The following is a 22284-nucleotide window of genomic DNA, read 5'->3' as shown; positions in this document are numbered from 1 at the left end:
GTGAAATAGTTTCTAGTTTCCATACTGTAGAATAGTTTCTAGTTTCCATACTGTGGAATAGTTTCTAGTTTCCATACTGTGGAATAGTTTCTAGTTTCCATACTGTAGAATAGTTTCTAGTTTCCATACTGTAGAATAGTTTCTAGTTTCCATACTGTGGAATAGTTTATATTTTCCATACTGTAGAATAGTTTCTAGTTTCCATACTGTAGAATAGTTTCTAGTTTCCATACTGTAGAATAGTTTATAGTTGCCATACTGCAGACTAGTTTCTAGTTTCCATACTGTAGACTGGTTTCTAGTTTCCATACTGTAGACTAGTTTCTAGTTTCCATACTGTAGAGTAGTTTCTAGTTTCCATACTGTGGAGTAGTTTCTAGTTTCCATACTGTAGAATAGTTTCTAGTTTCCATACTGTGGAATAGTTTCTAGTTTTCATACTGTGGAATAGTTTCTAGTTTCCATACTGTAGAATAGTTTCTAGTTCCCATATTGTGGAATAGTTTCTAGTTTCCATATTGTAGAATAGGTCCTAGTTTCCATACTGTAGAGTAGTTTCTAGTTTCCATACTATGGAATAGTTTCTAGTTTTAATACTGTAGAATAGTTTCCAGTTTCTATACTGTGGAATAGTTTGGTTTCCATACTGTGGAATAGTTTCTAGATTCCATATTGTGGAATAGTTTGGTTTCCATACTGTGGAATAGTTTCTAGTTTCCATACTGTGGAATAGTTTGGCTTCCATACTGTAGAATAGTTTCTAGTTTCCATACTGTGGGATAGTTTCTAGTTTCCATACTGTGGAATAGTTTCTAGTTTTCATACTGTGGAATAGTTTCTAGTTTCCATACTGTAGAATAGTTTCTAGTTCCCATATTGTGGAATAGTTTCTAGTTTCCATATTGTAGAATAGGTCCTAGTTTCCATACTGTAGAGTAGTTTCTAGTTTCCATACTATGGAATAGTTTCTAGTTTTAGTACTGTAGAATAGTTTCCAGTTTCTATACTGTGGAATAGTTTGGTTTCCATACTGTGGAATAGTTTCTAGATTCCATATTGTGGAATAGTTTGGTTTCCATACTGTGGAATAGTTTCTAGTTTCCATACTGTAGAATAGTTTCTAGTTTCCATACTGTAGAATAGTTTCTAGTTTCCATACTGTAGAATAGTTTCTAGTTTCCATACTGTAGAATAGTTTCTAGTTTCCATACTGTAGAATAGTTTCTAGTTTCCATACTGTAGAGTAGTTTCTAGTTTCCATACTGTAGAATAGTTTCTAGTTTCCATACTGTGGAATAGTTTCTAGTTTCCATATTGTAGAATAGGTCCTAGTTTCCATACTATGGAATAGTTTCTAGTGTCCATACTGTGGAATAGTTTCTAGTTTCCATAGTGTGGAATAGTTTCTAGGTTCCATACTGTAGAGTAGTTTCTAGTTTCCATACTGTAGAGTAGTTTCTAATTGTAATATTGTAGAATAGTTTCCAGTTTCTATACTGTGGAATAGTTTCTAGTTTCCGTACTGTAGACTAGTTTCTAGTTTCCATACTGTAGACTAGTTTCTAGTTTCCATACTGTGGAATCGTTTCTAGTTTCCGTACTGTAGAATAGTTTCTAGTTTCCATACTGTAGAGTAGTTTCTAGTTTCCATACTGTAGAGTAGTTTCTAGATTTAAAGCTTTAGAATAGTTTCCAGTTTCTATACTGTGGAATAGTTTGGTTTCCATACTGTGGAATAGTTTCTAGTTTCCATACTGTGGAATAGTTTTTAGTTTCCATATTGTAGAATAGGTCCTAGTTTCCATACTATGGAATAGTTTCTAGTGTCCATACTGTGGAATAGTTTCTAGTTTCCATAGTGTGGAATAGTTTCTAGTTTCCGTACTGTAGAGTAGTTTCTAATTGTAATACTGTAGAATAGTTTCCAGTTTCTATACTGTGGAATAGTTTGGTTTCCATACTGTGGAATAGTTTCTAGATTCCATATTGTGGAATAGTTTGGTTTCCATACTGTGGAATAGTTTCTAGTTTCCATACTGTGGAATAGTTTCTAGTTTCCATACTGTGGAATAGTTTCTAGTTTCCATACTCTAGAATAGTTTCTAGTTTCCATACTGTATAATAGTTTCTAGTTTCCATACTGTAGACTTGTTTCTAGTTTCCATACTGTAGAATAGTTTCTAGTTTCCATACTGTAGACTAGTTTCTAGTTTCCATACTGTGGAATAGTTTGGTTTCCATACTGTAGAATAGTTTCTAGTTTCCATACTGTAGACTAGTTTCTAGTTTCCATACTGTAGACTAGTTTCTAGTTTCCATACTGTGGAATCTTTTCTAGTTTCCATACTGTAGAATAGTTTCTAGTTTCCATACTGTAGAGTAGTTTCTAGTTTACATACTCTGCAATAGTTTCTAGTTTCCATACTGTAGAGTAGTTTCTAGTTTCCATACTGTAGAGTAGATTCTAGTTTTAATACTGTAGAATAGTTTGGTTTCCATACTGTGGAAGAGTTTCTAGTTTCCATACTGTGGAATAGTTTCTAGTTTCTATAGTGTGGAATAGTTTGTTTCCATAATGTAGAATAGTTTCTAGTTTCCATACTGTAGAATAGTTTCTAGTTTCCATACTGTGGAATAGTTTCTAGTTTCCATATTGTAGAATAGGTCCTAGTTTCCATACTATGGAATAGTTTCTAGTGTCCATACTGTGGAATAGTTTCTAGTTTCCATACTGTAGAGTAGTTTCTAGTTTCCACACTGTAGAGTAGTTTCTAGTTTTAAAACTTTAGAATAGTTTCCAGTTTCTATACTGTGGAATAGTTTGGTTTCCATACTGTGGAATAGTTTCTAGTTTCCATACTGTGGAATAGTTTTTAGTTTCCATATTGTAGAATAGGTCCTAGTTTCCATACTATGGAATAGTTTCTAGTGTCCATACTGTGGAATAGTTTCTAGTTTCCATAGTGTGGAATAGTTTCTAGTTTCCGTACTTTAGAGTAGTTTCTAATTCTAATACTGTAGAATAGTTTCCAGTTTCTATACTGTGGAATAGTTTCTAGATTCCATATTGTGGAATAGTTTGGTTTCCATACTGTGGAATAGTTTCTAGTTTCCATACTGTGGAATGGTTTCTAGATTCCATATTGTGGAATAGTTTGGTTTCCATACTGTGGAATAGTTTCTAGTTTCCATGCTGTGGAATAGTTTCTAGTTTCCATACTGTGGAATAGTTTGGTGTCCATACTGTGGAATAGTTTCTAGTTTCCATACAGTGGAATAGATTCTAGTTTCCATACTGTGGAATAGTTTCTAGTTTCCATACTGTGGAATAGTTTGGTTTCCATACTGTAGAATAGTTTCTAGTGTCCATACTGTGGAATAGTTTCTAGTTTCCATACTGTAGAATAGTTTCTAGTTGCCATACTGTAGAATCGTTTCTAGTTTCCATACTGTAGAATAGTTTCTAGTTTCCATACTGTGGAATAGTTTTTAGTTTCCATACTGTAGTATAGCTTCTAGTTTCCATACTCTAGAATAGTTTCTAGTTTCCATACTCTAGAATAGTTTCTAGTTTCCATACTGTGGAATAGTTTCTAGTTTCCATACTGTAGAATAGTTTGTTTCCATACTGTTGAATAGTTTCTAGTTTCCATACTGTAGACTAGTTCCTAGTTTCCATACTGTGATATGCGGGGCTCAGTGTCTTAACCGTCCCTTCTTGTCTTAGAGAGTTCTCTCCCCCACATTCCATTTCCATTGTGTGTGTTTGAATGTGTGTGTCTGCGTGCATGTGTGTAGGTGTGTGTGTGTGTGTGTGTTTGTGTGTGTGTGTGTGTGTATGTGTGCATGTGTGTAGGTGTGTGTGTGTGTGTGTGTGTGTGTGTTTGTGTGTGTGTGTGTGTGTGTGTGTCTGCGTGCATGTGTGTAGGTGTGTGTGTGTGTGTGTGTGTGTGTGTGTGTGTGTGTGTGTGTGTGTGTGTGTGTGTGTGTGTGTGTGTGTGTGTGTGTGTGTGTGTGTGTGTGTGTGTGTGTATGCGTGTGTGTGTGTTAGCCAAGGTTATTATAGTTTTGTGGGGGGTTTTCTATAAGTTTTTTAAATATTATTTGAAATTCTGTTTAGTTTCAGTTAATTTTCAGATCTGATTGCTAGTTTTTATTTAGTTTTAGTTTTATACATGATTTAAATTTGTTTTTTTTGTTAAAAAAAAAAATATTATTTAGTTTTGGTTTTAGTGTTAGTGTTAGAGACAGAAACATGCTTGCACTTTTAGGAAAAAAAGTTATATCTAGAGCCTAAAAGGGTTCTTTACGGTCCCCATAGGAGAGCCCTTCCATGTAGGACCCTCAGAGGGTTCAACATGGAACCCAAAAGGGTTCTACCGGGCACCAAAAAAGGTTCTCCTATGGGGACAGACAAAGAACTGTTTTGGAACCTTTTTTCCACAAGTTGGGAGTCTAGGAGCCATTCGTGTTGGATAGTTTTTTGGGGGTATGCCACTTCTTGCAACTGGGGGCAGTAATACATAAGTTAATGGGTCAGGCTATAGGTTAGGTTAAAAACAAAATAGCTTTAATACAAAAAATATATTTATACCAAACAAAAATATAAATGCCACATGTAAGGTTTTGGTCCCATGTTTCACGAGCTGAAATCAAAGATCCTAGACATTTTCCATGCACACAAAAAGCTTATTTCTCTCAAATTTGTGCACTAATTTGTTTACATTCCTGTTCGTGAGCATTTCTCCTTTGGTAAGATAATCCACCCACCTGACAGGTGTGGCACATCAAGAAGCTGATTAAACAGCATGATCATTACACAGGTGCACCTATTGCTGGGGATAATAAAAGGCCATTCAAAAATATGCAGTTTTGTAGCACAACACAATGCAATTGGCATGCTGACTGCAGGAATGTCCACCAGAGTTGTTGCCAGAGAACTGAAAGTTAATTTCTACCGTAAGCCGCCTCCAACGTCGTTTTAGAGAATTTGGCAGTACAGCCAACCGGCCTCACAACCGCAGACCATGTATATGGCGTCGCGTGGGCAAAGGGTTTGCTGATGTCAACGTTGTGAACAGAGTGCCCCATGGTGGAGGTGGGGTTATGGTATGGGCAAGCATAAGCTACAGACAACAAACAAAATAGCATTTTATTGATGGCAATTTGAATGCACAGAGCTATCGTGACGAGATCCTGAGGCCCGTTGTCGTGCCATTCATCTACCGCCCTCACATCATGTTTCAGCATGATAATGCACAGCCCTATGTCGCAACGATCTGTCTCATTGTGCATATCTAGACTCTTGTTCCTGTAAATACAAATGTGAATCTGCAAGAAAATCATATTTAAATGTATATCAAACCATTCTTTTTTGATGTCACGCATTATAGAAATACCTATATACTGTAATAAATAAAAACAAATAAATATCTATTACAAAAGTGTAATAATGGTCAACGTTCAGAATCAAATTAATGTAATGAAAAAACAACAACATTAAAGTAATAATAATATTTAAATATATATATATATAACAGAAAAATGAAAAATATTGTTGGTATTTATATAGTGTATATACTATAATTATAATATATGGAGAAGATAGGACATTTGATATTTCCTCCCTTAACTTGTGGCAAGCTGTGACTTTGTGCTGCCAACTCTATCACCACATACCTTTGCACCAAAAGTAAAGAACGTGTTTCATTGTTGTTTGATTGTTCTGTCCAATTTTTTGACATTTTCTATATGAATTTGGGGGAAAAGGACTCTCTAGGTAATCTATATTTGGGACAGAAGATTAGAAAGTGTTCTTCACTTTTTATCTCTCCTGACCCACAGTTATGACATACTGTAGTCAGTCTTCTCTGGCCAGCCATGGTTTTTGATGGCGTCCTGTTTCAATTGCCAGGCTATCATCACTAATTCTGTATTTGGTTTATGTTTTTCTTTGTTTGGGGTCTTTTACACGTGTTAAGTATTCTGCTTAAGTGAAGTCTTTCTCTGAACTTCAACCTCACTTTGCCAATAGTCGATGTATGCATTCTTATTATTCACCTCCAGCTGTCTAAGTTTTGCCCTTGGGGACAGATTATTTGTGTTCATGTCAATCTTGTGTATTTGGGCCAGTTTTGTTAACGTGCCACTCTCTGGGCAAAGACTGCTGACTATAAATGCTCTGTACTTGCATGAACCTTCCAAGTTCTGCCCTGCACTCATGGTTTGTGGAATTTCTTTGTACATTTTGGATGTTTTAGCAACATTCTTTCTGTGGATTTTCTGTGGGTGTTTTGTCCCATGATGTATCTCTCTCTCTCTCTCTCTCTCTCTCTCTCTCTCTCTCTCTCTCTCTCTCTCTCTCTCTCTCTCTCTCTCTCTCTCTCTCTCTCTCTCTCTCTCTCTCTCTCTCTCTCAAATTCAATTCAATTTAAGGGCTTTATTGGAATGGGAAACATGTTTACATTGCCAAAGCAAGTGAAATAGCTTTTACAGTAAACATAACACTCACAAAAGTTCCAAAAGAATAAAGACATTTCAAATGTCATATTATGAGCAAATAGTTTAAATACAAAAGGGAAAATAAATAAACATAAATATGGGTTCTATTTACAATGGTGTTTGTTCTTCACTGGTTGCCCTTTTCTTGTGGCAAAAGGTCACAAATCTTGCTGCTGTGATGGCACACTGTTGTATTTTACCCAATAGATATGGGAGTTGATCCAAATTGGGTTTGTGGGTCTGTTTGTGTTTGTGAACAGAGCCCCAGGACCAGCTTGCTGGGCCCAGGTCTGACAGGGCCCAGGTCTGACAGAATCTGTGCAGAAGATCTAGGTGCTGCTGTAGGCCCTCCTTGGCTAGTGACAGAAGCACCCGATCATCAGCAAACAGTAGACATTTGTCATTTGATTCTAGCAGCGGGAGGCCGGGTGCTGCAGACTGTTCTAGTGCCCTCGCCAATTAGTTGATATATATGTTGAAGAGGCTGGGGCTTAAGCTGCATCCCTGTCTAATGTTGTATGTTTTTCCCCCAACACCACTTTCCATCAATTTGTATAGCAGACCCTCATGCCCAATTGAGTCAAAAGCTTTTTTGAAATCAACAAAGCATGAGAAGACTTTGTCTTTGTGTTTGTTTTGGTTTGTTTCTTTGTCAATTAGGGTGTGCAGGGCGAATACATGGTCTGTTATACGTTAGTTTGGTAAAAAGCCAATTTGGCATTTGCTCAGTACATTGTTTTCACAGAGGAAATGTATGAGTCTGCTGTTAATGATAATGCTGAGGATTTTCCCAAGGTTGCTGTTGATGCCTAGGTAGTTATTGGGGTCAAATTTGTCTCCACTTTTGTGGATTGGGGTGATCAGTTCTTGATTCCAAGTATTGGGGAAGATGCCAGAGCTGAGGATGATGTTACATAGTTTAAGTATAGACAATTGGAATTTATGGCCTGTATATTTTATCATTTCATTTAGGATACCATCAATACCACATCTTTTTCGGTTGGAGGGTTTATATTTTGTCAAGTTCAAACCCCCAAGTTATTAAAACAAGCGAACACTGAAACAAAACAATAAAGGACACGTGAAATAACCAACCGAAACAGTTCTGTGTGGAACACACAGACACAGAAAATAAACACCCACCAAACACAAGTGGGAAAAGGCTACCTAAGTATGATTCTCAATCAGAGACAACGAACGACACCTGCCTCGGATTGAGAACCATACCAGGCCAAACGCAAAACACAACATAGAAAACAGAACATAGACAAACCCACCCAACTCACGCCCTGACCATACTAAAACAAAGACATAACAAAGGAACTAAGGTCAGAACATGACAGTCTGTGTTTATATGGGACAGCATGGTAGGGGCGGCATGGTAGCCTAGTGGTTAGATTAGTAGTTGGATTAGTAACCGGAAGGTTGCAAGGTCAAACCCCCGAGCTGACAAGATACAAATCTGTCGTTCTGCCCCTGAACAGGCAGTTAACCCATTGTTCCTAGGCCGTCATTGAAAATAAGAATTTGTTCTTAACTGACTTGCCTAGTTAAATAAAGGTAAAATAAAATTGTTTTAGTGATTCACCGTAGCGAAGGAGTAGGCTCAGGTTTTCTGGGTCTCTATGTTTTTGGTTGGATAGGTTTCTCAATTTCTTTCTTAGGTTTCTGCATTCTTCATCAAACCATTTGTCATTGTTGTTCATTTTCTTACCTGACATGTTTTTATTTGATAGGGAAGGTGAGAGGTCAAATATACTGTTTAGATTAAGTTTATACTTTCACCATTACAGTGAAATGTTTTATCCAGGAAGTTGTCTACAAGGGATTGAATTTGTTGTTACCTAATTGTTTTTTTGGTAGGTTTCCACACTGCTTTCCTTCCCTCTATAGCATTTCTTAATATTATTCAGTTCCTTTGGTTTTGATGCCTCATGACTGAGTATTGCTCTGTTCAAGTAGACTGTGATTTTGCTGTGATCTGACAGGGGTGTCAGTGGGCTGACTGTGAATGCTCTGAGAGACTCTGGGTTGAGGTCAGTGATAAAGTAGTCTACAGTACAGTCGTGGCCAAAAGTTTTGAGAATGACACAAATATACATTTTCACAAAATGTTGCTTCTTCAGTGTCTTTAGATATTTTTGCCAGATGTTACTATGTAATACTGAAGTATAATTACAAGCATTTCATAAGTGTCAAAGGCTTTTATTGACAATTACATGAAGTTGATGCAAAGAGTCAATATTTGCAGTGTTGACCCTTCTTTTTCAAGACCTCTGCAATCCGCCCTGACATGCTGTCAATAATCTTCTGGGCCACATCCTGACTGATGGCAGCCCATTGTTGCATAATCAAAGCTTGGAGTTTGTCAGAATTTGTGAGTTTTTGTTTGTCCACCCACCTCTCGAGGATTGACCACAAATTCTCAATGGGATTAAGGTCTGGGGAGTTTCCTGGCCATGGACCCAAAAATATGTTTTGTTCCCCGAGCCACATAGTTATCACTTTTGCCTTATGTCAAGGTGCTCCATCATGCTGTTCCTGAATGGTTGGGAGAAGTTGCTCTCGGAGGATGTGTTGGTACCATTCTTTATTCATGGCTGTGTTCTTAAAATTGTGAGTGAGCCCACTCCCTTGGCTGAGAAACAACCCCACACATGAATGGTCTCAGGATGCTTTACTGTTGGCATGACACAGGACTGATGGTAGCACTCACCTTGTCTTCTCCGGACAAGCTTTTTTCCGGATGCCCCAAACAATCAGAAAAGGATTCATTCAAGAAAATGACTTTACCCCAGTCCTCAGCAGTCCAATCAATGTACCTTTTGCAGAATATCAGTCTCTCTCCCTGATGTTTTTCCTGGAGAGAAGTGGCTTTTTTGCTGCCCTTCCTGACACCAGGACATCCTCCAAAAGTTGTTTGCCTCATTGTGCGTGCAGATGCACTCACACCTGCCTGCTGCCATTCCTGAGCAAGCTCTGTACTGGTGGTGCCCCGATCCCGGAGCTGAATCAACTTTAGGAGACGGTCCTGGCGCTTGCTGGACTTTCTTGGGCGCCCTGAAGCCTTCTTCACAACAATTGAACCGCTCTCCTTGAAGTTCTTGATGATCCAATAAATGGTTGATTTCGATGCAATCTTACTGCCGGCAATATCCTTGCCTGTGAAGCCCTTTTTGTGCAAAGCCATGATGACAGCACATGTTTACTTGCAGGTAACAATGTTTGACAGAGGAAGAACAATGATTCCAAGCATCACCCTCCTTTTGAAGCTTCCAGTCTGTTATTCAAACTCAATCAGCATGACAGAGTGATCTCCAGCCTTGTCCTCATCAACACTCAAACCTGTGTTAAGGAGAGAATCACTGACATGATATCAGCTGGTCCTTTTGTGGCAGGGCTGAAATGCAGTGGAAATGTTTTTGGGGGATTCAGTTCATTTTCGTGGCAACGAGGGACTTTGCAATTAATTGCAATTCATCTGATCACTCTTCATAACATTCATAACATATATGCAAATTGCCATCATACAAACTGAGGCAGCAAACTTTGTGTCATTCTGAAAACTTAGGTGTATAGGTGTACCTACTGTAGGAGTCCCCTTGAAGCCTACCATTGACTATGTACATACCCAGCGTCCGACAGAGCTGCAGGAGTTGTGACCCTTTTTGTTGGTTATGTTGTCGTAGTTGTGCCTAGGGGGCATATGGGTGAGGGAATGCTGTCACCTCCAGGTAGGTGTTTGTCCCTTGTGTATTGTGGGTCTCAGGTTCTTGTCCGGTTCTTGTCCAGTTCTGGCATTTAGGTCACCACAGACTAGTACATGTCCCTGGGCCTGGAAATGATGGACTTCCCCCTCCAGGATGGAGAAGCTGTCTTCATTAAAGTATGAGGATTCTAGTTGGGGGATACAGGTAGCACACAGGAAGACATTTTTCTCTGTTGAGATCATTTCCTTTTGAATTTGTCAAATGTTCCTGTTTTGATTCATTTAATAGAGTGAGTTAGTTCTGCTCTATACCAAATTAACATACCCCCTGAGTCCCTTCCCTATTTTACACCTGGTAGTTTGGTGGCTGGGACTACCAGCTCTTTTAACCTAGAGGGCAACCAGTGGGTCCATCTCCTCTATACCATATTTCTTGTAGGATGACAATGTTGTTAGTCGTGTGGTTTGGCCTCAGACCATTGGCTTGGTCTAGTGCTCTCTTTCTCTCTCTCTCTGTCTGTATTACAGGGTGGTGACTGATACAGCTCCAGGCTCTATATGAACCCTAGTATTAAAAGTCCAATAGAACAGAGAGGCAGATTTCCCACTTAATGATTAAGCTATGTTCATCCATACACAGATACTAGCCATGTAGGTCTACACACAACACATTAAACCTGAAAGTACACAGTGCAGTTTTTGTTGCTGCCCCTGCACATCAAAGATAATATGAAAATTCATAAATTACTCATATAAATAAATACATTGGATAAATAAACATAAACACATTAAGTGTGTACACTTTTAGAAAAAAGGGTTCCAACAGGGTCCTTCGGCTGTCATCATACGAGAACCCTTTTTGGTTCCAGGTAGAACCCTTTATGGTTCCAGTTAGAACTCTTCTGGGGTCTATGTAGAACCCTCTGGGAAACATGTGGTATCTCTACTGTGTGGTTGGTTGGTATTTACTTGACAGTGGTATTCAGTCATCTACAGGTTGATTTGCAGGTGCATTGGGAGATTCAAAAGAAAATAAACTTCCTCACAGCTTACTCTCAAAGTATCCCTTGTTTATTGCACTAATGTATTGGGGAAAGTGGAAAAGTGATACTTAGCAAGTGAAGTGTGAGGGGGCGGGGGGGGGGGTCTATTCATTTGAACTATGGTTGTTATTTCTTGTATGTAGTGACTCGGTTGTGATAGTATTCTGTCGTGTTACATTGTCTTATGTGGAAGAAGTCAGATTGATGTGGTGACAGAGTTAACAGCTGTTGACATAGTGAGTTAATAGCTGTATCTGCTGACAGTTGTGTGGAAGGTAAGGTATTGTAATTATTGGATGTATGTTTGAGAATAATCTCTGCTGTAGCTGGTGTTACAGACACACACCTCACACACACTCGTCACACACACTCAGCACATTTCATAGGGAACGCCACTGCTCTGGACTCAAGCAGAGCCCAACAGTGTATATACATATGGTTATGGATGCAACAGCATCACGCTGCATCTTTGTTGCGAAATACAGTATTGCATATCTACTGTGAAAATACTGTATATAACCACCTAACAGAACCTTTCAACAAGCTGCATTATAAGCAGTGTTATAACCACTTTTGTCTCTATAGGGTCTAGCTCTGGCTCGGTGGTGGGCATTCTGTGTGCTATCGGCGTGGCGATCGTTGGAGCTGCCACCGGATACTTCACCTATCACAAGAAGAAGCTCTGTTTCAAGAACAGTGGAGGTGAGATATACCATCAACTACATACTGTCTGCTGCTGTAGCTGGCCTGTTCCACGGAAAGAGTACCTTTTGCCTCTCTTTGATATTTTAAGTAAAATTGTGCAGCAATATTTATTCAATGAAGTGCCCTTTGATATAGACCACATGGAAAATTCAATAAATCTGATTTTCTATATGAATAAAGACTTGCTTAGTGCCAAAATTCATCCTTTTAACATATCCCTCTGTGACTTCTAGAAAGATTTTAATCCACTGAATCCCAACATTTCTCAATGTTTTCACCAGTATTGTAAAGCCCTAGTCATTTTTTTTGCTTTGACAGAGTCATTTCTGAAGATGATTATTTATGTCATGTGATTAGTGATTAATTTAATAGTCAGATTATTCTATCCCTCATTTTAAGGTCTACCCTGTTACATGAACTGAACTCTCTTTTTAATATGGTGAAACTATTCATAATTATTATGTGTTTTTTTACATCTAATAGTCAAATCCTAGTGTAAAAGCAGGTGAGCTGGTTCTACTCTTTTTGGCCATGTGGTAGAAAACTGAACGGGTCGAGCATAACACTTCAACTCTGTTACCCATAGATAGACAGGCTAGAAATGTTTTAACAATTCAGACCTGGACTCAATAAGAATCAGAGTGTAAAAGCGATAGCCAACATAACGATAACATAACGATAACCACATAGTTGATGTTTTGTTGGTGGTGGAACTGCATTGGAGCTGTCAAATTGGTGAGCAGCTGCTTTATAGAAATGCTATATAGAAATAATGACGCTCAAATTCAAAATCATTAAACAAAATAATTAGGATTTCTTTTGGCCTTCCAGTGTTCGAACTTGTAAACAAGGCTGCATGGGATTTCTCTTACTGCGACTTCGTGCAGCCAATAGCAGTGTCTGCTTTAGGTATAATGCCGGGATCTGCTTGTGGATTTGACAGTGCTCACGCAGTTCCACCTCCAACACCGTCAAAATATCAGCTATGAGGATTTCGGCTAAAGCAGATCTGATCAAATCGGGCCCTAAAAATGTTGGTGAGCTTGAATTCAATTGCCCCTCCCTGTTTCACACAACCAGCTTCCTTTCCCCCTGTCATAAAAAGGGATCATGGCTGATTTAAGATGAAATTGTTATTTTAATTGTGACTTTATAGGCACTAACTATCTTCTTTTTTAAATTGAACCTCTTGAAATGGGAAAACATTTTTTTCTCACCAAGATACACTACCTAATGACACAGCTACATTGAGAGAAATAGTAATGAATTCCCTGTCTCTCCATCAGGGGATGTAGAGAGTGCCCGTAAGGAGGAGGCTGAGACCCAGTCGAATCCCCAGGGTACGTAGCATCTTAATAAGTCAAACACATCAACCACTAGTCTGCCGGTGTTGTGATTGTCCGTTGTTAACCCAGCGTGTCCTTTTCTGGTTGCAGTTCTCAGCAACTTGCTGACTAAATCCTCCTAGATCGTCTGAGATTCCAATGGAGAAGAACCAGAACCAGCAGTTTACCATAACACACACACACACACGTACACACTCATACACAGATCCATCCCAATCTTTAGGCCTTAAACTGATTATAGTTGTAAAACTGTGAGATAGTGGTTTGGAGGTGATGAACTTTCAGCACCACGTTAGAGTGAGACCAATCAGTAGTATCTCAGTGTCTTCTAAAGATCACATTTGTAATCTGTTAAAAAAGGGGTGATATTTTCCATCCACTTAACAGCACCGAGACAATGTAGGCCTATTTCTCTGTATACAAGTACTGGGAAGTTCACCTGGGTTCCTCTGTCATTTTAGCTAACATTCCACTCCTTGCCACTCCTGTCATTTGCCAAAGAGACTGGCTTATCGACGTTCCTAAAGTTCAAAATGCAAACCCGGATTTACAATTACATTGTGATTGGAGGATAACTGTGACGGTTATCGAATCAGGATCAAATCCTCTGATCTTCTCAAGCTCATAATGATAGAATGTTCCTATTTGAAGATTGGCGAAAGACAATGAATACAAGGAGTGGCATGTAATTGGCTGAACAGCAACCAGGCTACAGTTCCCAGATTATTGAGGATAAAATGGACCCTCCTTTATTTGAAATGTTACCGTTGTTTGGTTCTTTACAATGATTGAGGGTTTGATTTAATCCGTATTGCTGAAGATCCATGATATAATGCTGATCTTCAGTGCTACAGATTGAATCAAGCCCTTACTGTGTGTGCTGTAGCCAACTCTTCTAGCCTGGTTTCATACTGTAGCCAACTCTTCTAGCCTGGTTTCATACTGTAGCCAACTCTTACATTTTAGTCAGTTAGCAGATGCTCTTACCTAGGGTAACTTACAGGAGCAATTAGGGTTAAACATTTTTTTTTAAATGTGCCTTGCTCAAAGACACATTGAGAGACTTTTCACCTAGTCAGCTCACCTAGTCAGGAATTTGAACCAGAGACCAATCAGTTACTGGCCCAATGCTCCTAACCGCTAGGCTACCTGCCACCTCTGGCTACCATTCTTCTAGTCTGGTTTCATACTGTATGTGCTGTAGTCAACTCTTCTAGCCTTCTCCAATGATTAATGTAGCCAACTTCTCTATCATTGTCAAGCCATACATGTTTTGTGTGACAATGAAGGAACTCAGAGAGGAGTTGGCCAAAGCACCAAAAGACTGGAACACCAGGCTAGTAGTGTTGTTCTGTGAAAGCTGGTTAGAGGAAGCTATGTGAGAGCTGGTACGAGGACTGAAGATATCACCCCTGTTGTGTGTTTGCTGGGTATTTGAGGGGCTTGGGGACCTTGTCTAAAACACAACAACGTATGAGAACATTTAGCTCTATTGAAATGTTCAAATAGTATGTGTTACAATATAATACTGTACTGCTCTGTAAGCGCCTTACATTAGATGTTTCACCTGGGAAGCCTTTTTATGATTCTATCTCACTACTAAGGCCAGTCTGAAATGGCTCCCTACTCCCTCTATAGTGGAATACTTTTGAAGCCCTGCTATAAAGGAATAGGGAGCCATTTCAGACACAGCTCTAGACTCAGGCACGGGTCTCCAACTGCCCACCCAGCAGCTTTCCAGGACCAGAGTTGGAGAACCCAGTGCCTGCTTAACGCCACAGGGTTCACCCAAACAGTACTGTGCTGGCCAGCATATTTTCTTTTCACATTATTCTTTCCAACATGGGTCCAGCAACTATGGGAGATGTGTAACTGGACAAGCCAAGTACAGCTTGGTTTGGCGTAGTAGTGTGAAAAGGGTATACGACTGTATGCAGTATAACCCTGGGCAGGAGTCAGCCTGGGAGGAGCTCACCACTGAACACACAGTAAGAATGTTCCAGTTCACAGTGAAAGACTGTGAGACTCTTGGAGAAGCAATTTCTGATTAGCCTGGTCTCGTGATCTGTGTGTGCTTTAGCCAACTAACTCCTCTGAATATCATTGTCTTGACAATACTTCTTTTGGAGAATAACTTTCCTCTCCAAAAGAGTTTTATGGTAAGTGTAATGATGATACGGTGGTACACAGAGTACTCCACTCTTATATTTAATGAATCTGTCTTTGTTATCGTGTGTTTGAGAATTGTGTGATTTTAATCCGTTAGCACATATTTCATTTTGAATTGTGTAAATAATGCTGGAGATAGAAATAAAGAAGCTGTTCAGGGGGAACTATGTGTCATGTGTCTGTTGTGTGTGATGGGCGTGACAAACAGTGTCTTGTGGCATGCAGGTGACCAGGGTTGAAACCCAGTCAGTAACATATGGATCAGTGCTGCTAGAGACACAGCTGCCTGTATGAATCAGCCATGAAGACATGACCAGAACAGCTTGATATGCCAGGTATTCATCATCATAGGGCGGCCACACACACATACACACATGCACTTACACACACACACACACGCACTTATACACACGCACGCGCACACACACACACACACACACACACACACACACACACACACACACACACACACACACACACACACACACACACACACACACACACACACACACACACACACACAGAGAGAGAGAGAGAGAGAGAGAGAGAGAGAGAGAGAGAGAGCAGTGTGTAGACTTGGTAGTGATCGATAGTGACAGGCCCATAAAGCAAGGCCTGGGGCGTCAGGTTCATTACTGCAGGTATATGTGGGAACCTGCTGGGAAATTCTTCTCAACACACATAGCATCATGGCATCCATAAACCATCACTAGCTAATTAGATCAGCAAGTAAGGGCTTGGTTTTGTTGAATATTTGATTGGAAGTTAAAAGGATTGCTTCACAAGAGACTATTAAACCTCAGTAGTTCAAAGCAAGACAAGTGATAGTAATGAATATTGAAAAGTCTAGTACCTAGGCTATTGTATTGAAGTGAGCCAAGACATAAATGTATTAAAGCTGAAATGTCAGAATCCGCTGTTGGCTAGACTCAAATGCATTTAAATATATATTATGTGTGTTGAACATGGATATTTATATTCAGCTTTCCTATCCTAACTTATCCTCAACTCTAATCCATCTTTTGCACCTGGCATTGACCTCGGTGCTGGAGGAAGGTCTTCTCTAGAGCTGATAAGATTCCCTATTCTACATGACATGTGTGTCTGTGAAGGAGTGCCAAACTACATATTCTGTGAAGGATGCCAAACACTTCCCTGGTTTTGATGCTAATGATTCCCTTGGTTTGATCAATCAAGGGGGGCATCTAGTGGCACAGATTTGGTATTGCATACACTTTGATATTCCTATAGGTAGTCGAGCAACTGCCCCTGTAGTTTTATAAGCAATTGAGCACCCACAGCTGCGCATTTAATACCAACAACCAGTCTTATATTAGCTCATATGCCTGTAACTACGGTAAAAGGGGGAAGTAGAGTTGTAAAGTAGTGTTTAGATTTTGGAACTTGAATCAAACGCGTTATTGTGGTTCAGAATTAAGTAAGAAATGGTGATGTGGCAGACAGTATGACTCTCAATGATCCCAATAGCACTGGCTGTTATTTTACTGTATGGTTTGACCTTCTCAACCAGTGGTCACCTACCATTCCTAGTCGATCACCAAACATTTCTGTAAAAAAACCTGGATTCAGCAGCACTAGCTATGGGAAGGCAACGTTTTCCGATGTTGAACCATTTCATGTGTCTGAATTAGTGATGGGTCGTTCGGGAACGAGTCGGCTCTAAGAGCTGGCTCGCATATCAGAAGAGTGTGGGGTGTTGCGGGGGACGGCATCAGCAAGGGGACCCGGAAACACCGGCCTGAGGAGAGAAACATGAAAAGAGGGTGAGATCCGGTAGTTGGTGGGGTTGTAAACTGTAAGTTACCTCATTAATCCTCCAGAGGACCTTGAAGGGCTCACAAACCGGGGACTCAGCTTCCGGCAGGGCAGGCGGAGTGGGAGGCTCCTTGTAGAGAGCCAGACGCAATCACCAGGATGGAACATGGGAGCCTCACTGTGGTGGCAGTCCTCCTGATCCTTCTGACAGCGGAAAGTGCGCTGTAGCCTCATGTGGTTGTCGTTCCACACCTCCTCTGTGCGTTGGAACCCCTCGCCCACTGCAGGGATCTCGGTCTGGCTCGGAATCCAAGGAGCCAGGGCCGGCTGATATCCCAGGACACACAGGAAGGGAGTCAGCCCGGTGGAGGAGTGACGAAGTAAGTTCAGGGCGTATTCCTCCCAGGGAAGGAACTGGGCCCACTCCCCCTGCCGGTCCTAGCAGTGACTCCTTAGGAACCTCACCAGCTTCTGGTTGGTCCTCTCCACCTGCACGTTAGACTGAGGCCGGTACCTGGATGTGAGGCTGACTGTGGCCCCTAGCTTCTCCATAATGACTTTCCAGACCGTGACGTGAATTGGGGACCGTGGTCGGAAACAATGTCATCCGGAAGGTCATAGTGCCGGAAGACCTGCTGGAATAGTGCCTCAGCCATCTGGAGAGCGGTAGGTAGACCAGAGAGAGGGATAAAATGGCAGGATTTAGAGAATCTGTCAACAACCATAATGGTGATAAAACCTTAAGAAAGGGGAGATCTGTTACAAAGTCTATGAACAGATGTGACCAAGGCCGCTGAGGCTTGGGAAGTAGTTTCCCTGCTGGAGGGTGCCAGAGGAGTTTGGATTGGATACATATGGTGCATGAGTTGACATAGTGGGCGACGTCCTGCACCAAGGTCAGCCACCAGTATTTATCGGAGAGGGATTGGATAGTGCGAGTGATACCTGGGTGTCCAGCGGCGAGGGGTGTGTATGCCCAGGTCAACAGCTGATCTCTCACCCCCTTGGGGACGTAGGTGCGCTCTGGAGGGCAGGTAGCAGGAGCGGGTTCCTTCTCCAGAGCCTGTTGAATGTCCACATCCTAGTCCCAACACACGGGGCCAACAATTTGTGAGGGCAGATTGATAGACTGGAGGTCACTCACAGGACCCTCCACCAATGTGGAACCACAGGGTGCGGGAAAGCAGGTCCTTCGGCATTCTAGAGAGATAACACTAGAGGGACAGCCAGTGAAATGGGAACCAGAAAGGGTTTGGTGGAAAACGATGATAATGGAATATTCACACCTACCCTGGGAGACGGAAGGTCACGGGCCGCCCCTCTGCTCTAGTAGACCTCGTGTTGGGACCAGACACCAGACACCGCTGAAGCTGGTGCCCCTCCTGGCCGCAACAGGGACAGAGCCCCAGCTGTCTCCGGCGACGGAGTGGAGAGGTGTGTGGCCTCTAACCTCCATGGGTTCAGACTCTGCTTCAGGACAGTCAAAGGAGGGAGGTGAGTGGTGAGGTGGACACCGGCACTCCCAAAGAAGGTTATCCAGACGGATGGCCATCGCGATGAAAGCGTCCAAGGATATGTTGTCATCCCGACTCTGTCTGGACCTCCTGCGGAATAGAGTGTGGAGTGCCAGGGGAAAGTAATCAAGGGGAAGTCCAGGTGTGCATAACGATGGGAAATAGATGTGCGTAATGATGGTTGTCCGGTGTGCGTAATGTGAGTTGCCAGGACCGGTGGTTAGTAGACGGGTGACTTCGAGTGCAGGAGAGAGGGAACAGGAGTAGGCGGGAGAGAGGGAACAGGAGTAGGCGTGACAGTCTTGAAGGATATGCACTTTATTCTGTACTGCTGTAATTGCTAAATCATTCCAATAGATGGCAGCACAAGGTCACATGACATTTTTGAAGATTCGTTTTCACCCTGGCTACACCATTTCCTCACAGGAAAACTCTTTTGTGCTTTTCCTCTGTCCCATAACACACTTCTAACACAAGAGGAGGACTGAAAAAGCATTTAAAAGATTACTGTGAATTAATATAATGTTTAATATGAACTGTTTTTATGATCATGTTTTGAAATGATACTATTTCAACATTAATTCACTGTGTTTTCCTAGTACATTCATTGTCAATTCATCAACCAGCATGACTTCTCCGCAAGTAGCCAACTCAACAAGCCCTCCCACAAACTGGTGCTGTCAGCGGCAGCGAGCACTCTGGGGGCATGTTGAGGTCATTTGCTAACCCCAGGGTTGCATGATTTCTTGGCGGGCACTGTCATATATTAACATATTTCATTATGCATGCATACTAACTAAGGTTGAGGTTAGTGCATCTGACGAGTACTTATTTAAATACCAGCAATATATATTTTTTTAAATATGGCTCTCACAAAAGCAACACAGGACTAATATAAATGGAGTTGATGGAGAGAGAGAAAGACTGCGAGAGTGCTCACACATGCACTGATTTATGTTTGCATTGAACCTTTATTTTATCAGGGCATCAAACTGAGACCAAGGTCTCTTTTACAGATGAGCACTGAAAATGTGAAAGCAATGACATTTCTGTGAGGCTGTTTTAAAACTCTGCAGCTGCAATAAACGTAAAAAAATACAATTAGAAAACAAGGTGACCCCCGAAAGCCAGATGGAGATGGGTCAATTAGACGCGCATTCTGTCTTTATATTACTGTAACATAGGCTATGCTGCAGCAAATGTAGGCCATACCTGTCACAAGAAAAAAAGTGACCATGATGAGATGACAGGTCTACATGCATTGTGAACTGTGCTCCATACTGAGATGGGTCTGTCCCCACCCTGAGCGTTGATTCATCATGCTGAGGTCGTAGAGAAGACACATTTAGACATGGCATATAATTAAACTGTTCCATTTCACGCCATGCTGTTCATATAAATAGGGGAAAAGGGAGTGGCTAGTTGTGGAAAAGGGAGTGGCTAGTTGTGGTAAAGGGAGTGGCTAGTTGTGGTAAAGGGAGTGGCTAGTTGTGGTAAAGGGAGTGGCTAGTTGTGGTAAAGGGAGTGGCTAGTTGTGGTAAATCTTGGTACAATCTCGGATACACCATTGGACAAGTAGGTAAGACTCACACACACTAACACACTTCTGAGTACATGTAATGTAGGTAAATGGCACCTGCATGTGAACTGTGAGCATCGAGGGGACCACCTACATCTAAACTGGTCTACCACACTCTTCCATGGCAGATAAATGTGAAGAGAAATATTAAGAAAAGAGAAATGTGAAGGGAAATAAGAAGATATGTGAATGGATCAACTGCCTTTAAAATTATAATATTTTTCAGACTATCATTTTGCAATTATGTCTGGACAGTTGTACATGTCTATATAAAATATGATAAAAATGAGCTCAAAGATAATGTATCTGTTTTGATATCTGAACCAATCCTGTCAGTTACTGCTCTTCACCACAGGCTGGAATACACATTCCTTTCTGCTGCAGTATATGTATGCTGTCTCCTGTTCTATCTAGTTCAACTGCATCAATGTTGACGCTGTGCTGGATTGGCTCCCAGCGGTCTGGGACACTCAATTGAATCACAGTTACTTTGCTAGTACAGGCCAGGATTACTGACTCGTTTGTGGTAAATTTGAGCAGAGAGCTGTGTTCTGAGTGTGTAGGCAGCTCATAGTACCACCAGGTGGCACTGCAGCCATAAGTATAAGAGACAGACAGCCCCATAGACGTAAGTACAATGTGCAGGCTGTACAATACACCCAGGGTCAGTAGGATTAATATTTCATATGTGGTACTGTGGACCCACTGAATTCAAACCAATCAAGGTTCTGTGTTGCTTATAAAAGTGATGGATGCAGGCCAAATGATTTGTTCTGTACTGTCAATTACCCAGAAGAGAACTGATGGGCACTGGACTGGAGGGCTGGAATGTGTAAACAGTAAAAATACTCCACTAAACTGAAACTCAATTCTGTCTGGATTAATTTTCATGACCTGGGAACATGAGCTGAACATGGATAAAACAGTAATAAACTTTAATGAACTTTAAATAAAAAAATTAAAAAATGCCAACTGTCACTGACCCAAACCCAGTCACTGTCGTATTCTGCTCCAATAACTCAATAACTGGCCTACCTGGTCAGTGACAGTTGGCATTTAAAAAAATATAGATCTTTTTTCATGGCACCTTCATTTAACCAGGTAGGCCAGTTGAGAACAAGTTGTCATTTACAACTGCAACCTGGTAAAGCCAAGGTAAAGCAAAGCAGTGTGACACAAACAACAACACAGAGTTACACATGGAATTAACAAACATACAGTCAATAACACAATAGAAAAGTCTATGTACAGTGTCTATATACAGTGCACAGTGTAGTTTTGGCATCAAGACCAAAATGAGCATTTAGCAAGATGTTCTTCTGACAGGATTAAAAACCTCATCTCTCTTCTGTTAATTCTTCAAGATATTATCTGTTCTGTATTCAATGGTTATTTACGGATAATATTTCCGGGTTCTTTAAGTGTTATACATCACACTGGCATGAATAGCTCTCTACCTCAGTCATGGGTCATGACTGCTATTCTCTGAATAGACAAGACATCAGTCACTGTGAACCTATACTAGAAGACATGGGTAGAGTTAAGAGAGTGTAGGCTTCCTGTAGAGTCTACCTCTCTGTTATGAGAATTTTGTTATCAATGTTCATTAACTTCAATTAATATACTTAGTCTGCAACCCAGAGTTTGTAAGATTCTGGTTGAATGAAGCAGACAAGAGTCCAAGCTTACAAAAGTCAAAGTGTTTATTCACAAGAACGTTCTAACATCAAAAATAAAAACCCAGTCTTTATAACACACACAAACACATTCAAATCTTAAACTATGCCTTGCTTAGACAGTCTGTGTTTTTCCACTACACAGATACATTGTTTAATCTGCAATATGTTTCATAATTTTCTGCAAGGCTAACAGTTTCTCCCCTCCACGGGTGGAGATGTCACACCGTGACCATAGTTTGGGGGGGGGGGGGTACTGTCACACC

The 22284-nt window shown here is 40.9% G+C and overlaps 1 protein-coding gene across 1 annotated transcript in view; it reads left to right on the top strand.

The window, feature by feature from the left end:
* The window catches only part of LOC109868860 (fruit protein pKIWI501), a 91590-nt gene extending 75953 nt beyond the window's left edge, over positions 1 to 15637 (top strand). Inside the window, exons 8-10 of the mRNA XM_020458598.2 lie at positions 11839 to 11955; positions 13245 to 13298; positions 13395 to 15637. Coding sequence (XP_020314187.1) covers positions 11839 to 11955; positions 13245 to 13298; positions 13395 to 13426 — 203 coding nt within the window. The 3' untranslated portion in view covers positions 13427 to 15637. The remainder of the gene's footprint in view (positions 1 to 11838; positions 11956 to 13244; positions 13299 to 13394) is intronic.
* Positions 15638 to 22284: the final 6647 nt, after the last annotated feature.

Source organism: Oncorhynchus kisutch, linkage group LG2, assembly GCF_002021735.2.
Source record: "Oncorhynchus kisutch isolate 150728-3 linkage group LG2, Okis_V2, whole genome shotgun sequence".
NCBI classification, from domain to species: Eukaryota; Metazoa; Chordata; class Actinopteri; order Salmoniformes; family Salmonidae; genus Oncorhynchus; species Oncorhynchus kisutch.
This window is presented reverse-complemented; position numbering and strand designations above follow the sequence as displayed.